The sequence below is a fragment of the Solanum dulcamara genome, chromosome 3 (assembly GCF_947179165.1).
Source record: "Solanum dulcamara chromosome 3, daSolDulc1.2, whole genome shotgun sequence".
Taxonomy (NCBI): domain Eukaryota; kingdom Viridiplantae; phylum Streptophyta; class Magnoliopsida; order Solanales; family Solanaceae; genus Solanum; species Solanum dulcamara.
The window spans coordinates 53751848-53757235 of NC_077239.1; the positions used below are offsets into that span (position 1 = coordinate 53751848).

Consider the following 5388-nt stretch of genomic DNA (forward strand, 5'->3'; position numbering starts at 1 on the left):
AAAAGCAATGAGGTAAAAAGCAAAAAAAGTGATTGCATTGATTTTTCATCGATTTTGACCATAAAAGCGATGTAGTATGTCGTTTTTCGACAGTTTTTTAGTAGTGGCTCTTAGTGGGTGTTACATTATGTACATATGATTTGATTTGGGTTAACATTTTTTAAATTCGATAATATTTAGTTTGTTTTTTTATTTTGTCCCAAAAATTGAAGAAATAACTGAATCGATAAATTATATACATTTTTTTTGTATAATAATATGTATATAATGTATTTTCTTTATGAATAATTTTAAATATCTTATATATTTTTTCATCAAAATTTATTTATAAAAGTAAAAAAGTCCAAAACAAAAAGTATCCCATACATCTGAACAAAAATAATTCGGAACATGTATGTTTTTCTATTTCCCTACTTTTATCTTTTAATTTTATTTTCATGATGACTAATAACCAACAATCGAACCAAATTGAACCAATACCAATAATAACCAATTGATGAATGTATACTATGTTGGAAAAAGACATAACCCTCCCTAAAGTTGTATCGAAAAGTCAGTTACACACTTAAACTATTATGGCGACTTATTATACATTAAACTATCAAAAAGTGAATTTATTACCCCTCTAAAACTGACGTGGCAAAAAAATAAAAAAAAGAGCGCGGTAGACTAAAATTAAAGTAAATTTGTTTTCTTAAAAAAAACATCACCCCATTCCCCCGCCCCACGTCTTTTCTTCTTCACACTCACCTACCCTCTTCTTCTTACCATAATTTTAATTAAATAATTTGAATAGTTTTTTAAACATGTGTCAGTCATCTATTGGTTATAATTTAATTATTTAAAATTAATTATAAATCAAAATTTATTTAATAGAATTTTAATTAAATAATTTAAATAATTTTTTTAAACATGTGGCGATCATCTATTGGTTACAATTTAATTATTTAAAATTAATTATAAATCAAAATTTATTTTACATAATTTTAATCATGGAAAAGAGCCTAAAATGTCTTCGAACTATTAAAAATGATACAAAAATGCCCCTTATGCCCTTTTCCGTTAAAGAAAATGTTATTTTTGGACCTAAAGGTGGATGTTAAGGGCATTTTAGGCTCAATAGATGGATGATGGTCATTTTTGTACCAATTTCAATAATTCCAGCGTATTTTAGGCCATTTTCCGTTTAAAAATTATAATTTCTGATATGACGCTGGCGTAACATCGAGTGTAATATACCATATACTGTGAAAGTGGTGTTATATGTTTCAGAGGCTAATAAATTCACAGTAAGGTAGTTTAGGTGTGTAATAGATCGTCATGATGATTTAAGTATGTAACTGACTTTTCGATACAACTTTAGATGAAAATTTATGTCTTTTCCCATACTATGTTTGATCTAATTTAATTTAAATAATTTAAAAATTATTAAACTGATTTAATTTTAATTTTAAGAAATAACACTCAAATTGATCCCTGAACACCACTAATTGGGTGACCGTGACTTGTGAAGAGCGATGAGAAAGGGGTTCCCGTTAATCTCGTCAATTGCGCAGGGGATCGCTGCTAACTTCACTCGTCTGCCCAAAGTCCACGCGTTTCAAAGCCCAACATTTTCTCCTACTTTTCTGTCTTCTTTTTACATTACACTATATATATATAGTGCCATAACTGATAAGTGATAACCCTCCGTCCTTTAATTGTCCTACATCTCTCTCTGTCTACACAATTCACGAGAAGAAAGATGGAGGAAGAACAAGAGTATCTTTTCAAGATTGTAGTGATTGGGGACTCTGCCGTTGGCAAATCCAACTTGCTGTCCCGTTTTGCCCGTGATGAATTTGACCATAACTCTAAGGCCACCATTGGAGTCGAGTTTCAAACACAAGTTGTTGAAGTTGATGGTAAGGAAATTAAGGCACAGGTTTGGGACACTGCTGGTCAAGAACGTTTTCGGGCCGTCACTTCTGCTTATTATAGAGGCGCTGTTGGGGCTCTCATTGTTTATGACATCAGTAGGAACACTACTTTTGAGAATATTAAACGATGGCTTGATGAACTCAACAGTAAGTCCTTTTGTTTTCTTTGTATTTCTATTTTGCTTTGCCTGATTCATACATCTATAATTGTCGGACTTAGATATGCAATGTTTTTGGCTTGATCTGGATTCATTCCTTCTCTGCTCTGTTGCTTTATAAACTCGGATAGCATTGCATTTTTCCCCTTTTTTGGTAAATGTTTTTGTTCATATGTAGATCAATTTACCCGGGTTCTGCCTAGTTCTCAAAAATATTGGGCGTAACTCATCTTTAGTGATGTCGTGATTTGAGACAGCAAATGTGGTTGTAATTAGCGATATTACGACATGGGAACAATCAAAGGGGTTTCGCTGTTACCAGTAAAAAGGGTCCAGCAATTCCACTGGGAGTATGCATTCTTGATTAATGGAAAGTATAAAGGGTTGTTATCTGATTCGGGAAGTAGCAGTTTGTGTACTATTACATAAGTTTTAAGTGCAATAAACTTGTGATAAGAGTATCAATTGGCAATTGTGCCATGGATTACCGGAGAAAGAGTATCAATTATGCAGTTAATTTCACTCCTGATCACTGATTTTGTGCGTATGACATGCTCATGTGTTACTTCCCAACCTTCTTGAAGCTCATCATGTTGTAATGTTTGAGGCATTTCTTCATATTATGTGTTTTCTGTTTCGGAAGGAGCTGTTTTTTAGGTTGGTGGTGGTAAAATACTTTTGACTTCATTGTATCAAGACAATTTTTTGCAAGGTATGATTGCGAAAATGTAATGAAACTGGTAAGGCTATTCCGCGTGCATAGCTTGACGGATTTGAAAATAACTATAAGATGTACTATTTTTAGATAATTAGTTGTAGCAATAATTAGGGTGAAAGAAGAGTCCTATTCTAGCCTTCCCTGTGCTTTGTGTCAAGAGAAGAAATGCAAAATATAAGTTTGAATTTTGGCATTGCTGAGTCTTTAAGGAGCATTGCTTTAAAAGTTGCTCAGCTTCTAGCTCATCTTCCACTTGAAGATGCGCTACCAAGAAAATTCTTCTGGATGTCCTGGACTTTTCTGATTTTTATACAACCGACCCCATCTAGTTTGGATTGAGTTGTTATTGTTGTTGAGGTGACTAAAATGTGAAGCTCTAACATCTTATGAGCTAATTTTCAAAAGAATTGCAGATTGAGATGTCCCATAGATAGCATGATGAATTATGTTTTATATTATTTTATTTCAATAGATCACAGGCTTCACATTAAATAACATAAAATGTCCGTATCATCTCGTCAGAAGACGATTTCTCTTATCCTTCAATATTTGAATCTTTGTGGATCTTCTCGTGCACTTCAGCTCTGCACATCCATTGCAGGATTGAACATGGTAAACTCAAATGTTCGAATAAATTATCAATTGTTCTTCCTACTATCATACCAGATGCTCAGATCAAATTTTGTTTCTATCAACTTGGAATCGTAACCGGATTTGTTTTGTTGCCTTGCCCCCTTTTTGGAAATTCATCTGACACATCTTGAATGGTAATGCAGCCCACTGTGATACAACAGTTGCAAGAATGCTTGTTGGGAACAAGTGTGATCTAGAGAATATCAGAGATGTGAGTGTAGAAGAAGGGAAAAACCTTGCAGAAGAGGAAGGATTATTCTTTATTGAAACATCTGCTCTGGACTCTACTAATGTGAAAACAGCCTTTGAAGTTGTCATCCGTGAGATATACAAAAATGTGAGCAGAAAAGTTCTCAACTCTGAGTCATACAAGGCAGAATTATCTGTCAATCGGGTCAGCCTTGCCAATGGAACCGACATGTCAAAGCAAAAAACGTCGTGCTGCACTAGCTAGTTTTGTTCAATAACTCATTGTGTTGATCTTTTCTCTCTTTACCTATCTATTCTGCTCTGCCCTCAGTTTAAGATGGGCAGTTGCTCAAGGGCGTGTCTTGTTTCCATTTAGTTAATTGTTGTGTTACTTGCAGTCTTGCAACCAAGAGGAGCAGTACACAATAACCCCAGTAGGGTATAATTGTATCTTTACGAGGCTACGAGATATATTTTTTTGAGAAAGGATTGAGTTTTACATAACTCGTCAAGTTCGAATCCTTCATAGAGATAATGACCTTGTCGGGAGATATTAAAAAGTTTTGCAAGAATAGATTTGTGGCCAAGATTTCGTAGGAAGTTGTGACCAAAGATTTCAAGTTGACGGGTAAAACTTGTAACAATAATCGTCAGAATTTCTGGTAAAATCCTAAAATATTGCCAAAATTTGGCTGCAAATCTTGATGGTATGTCGGACTTGTCAAGATCATGACTCCTGACTAATCGCAAGAAGTGGTTACAAAGCTTAGACAGGTCGTTGTAACTGTGTGAAAGAATTTCCAATACATTTTTTCTTCTAAATTGGTTCAGATCAACTCCAAATTTGGGATACAACCTTTTAATATTAACTCCAACAATCTTCAATGGTTCGATACTTAGATTCAATCGTAAACCTTCAAAAATCAATAGATCCACTTTGTCTTTTCAACAAGTTTGATCCAGTAGGAACAGGAGTAGGTAAGTTAGCAAGGGTGAATCTATAGGTTAAAAATGGGATACATGAACTCATAATTTCTCCATAAAGCTAAGTATTTTATGTATCTTTTCTAAAAAAAATTGATATAATATTTACTATTGGCACCCATACAACAAAAAAGCTAAATGACCCTTTGTTTAGATGAGTTATTTACCTAGAGGACTAAGGATCAATTCTCACTGAATGATGTATCCTCTTTCTTTTTTTGCAGCGGTCCACCCATATTCAAAAAATTTAAGTTAGTATCGATTCAGTGAAGCAATGAGAATTTTTCAAACTATTCAGAATAAACGATAAAAGCTCAACAGAACTATCCACTTAATTCCAATAGCAAATAAGCAAGAGACTTTAATTCTCTACAACACAGAAAAACGAGAAAGGAGGAGTCCGGTGAATGTCTATAATTGCTAAAGATTTACAAACAGGGCCAACATTTAAATGAATATTGACTAGAAAAACACCAAACGTAAATTCAAACTACTGTCAAAGTTGTGAACTGACCCAAACCTGATGCCACGTTGGTAACAGTTATCTGGATATAGCAGCTAATGCATCCGGCAGTACGTTGGACTGACAATCAAATAACGTTGGCAACAGTCATCAGTGAAGATTTTAATATTGAGGCTAATGAATCTGGCTAAGTACGTTGGATGGACAATCAAATAAGTACAGAACTGATACAGACTATCGTCACTTTTAGAAAACAGCCATCCAAATTTGGAGCTTCATTCTCCCCTAGAGGTGAATCACAAAAATGCTGAGGCAGACTCGAGG

General features: G+C 34.1%; 1 protein-coding gene across 1 annotated transcript; it reads left to right on the top strand.

Annotated features, from left to right (window-relative positions):
- Positions 1-1501: 1501 nt before the first annotated feature.
- Positions 1502-4177, top strand: LOC129882607 (ras-related protein RABA5b). The gene is made up of 2 exons (XM_055956989.1): positions 1502-2066; positions 3572-4177. Exons 1-2 carry the CDS (start codon positions 1745-1747, stop codon positions 3880-3882), a joined length of 633 nt encoding a protein of 210 aa, XP_055812964.1. The 5' UTR covers positions 1502-1744; the 3' UTR covers positions 3883-4177.
- The last annotated feature ends 1211 nt before the right edge of the window (positions 4178-5388 follow it).

Excerpts from the sequence above, each read along its gene's own strand:
- LOC129882607 (XM_055956989.1), top strand. The coding sequence starts at position 1,745 with ATGGAGGAAGAACAAGAGTATCTTTTCAAGATTGTAGTGATTGGGGAC. Across the intron at positions 2,067-3,571 it reads ATGGCTTGATGAACTCAACA|CCCACTGTGATACAACAGTT; the intron begins GTAAGTCCTTTT and ends ATGGTAATGCAG.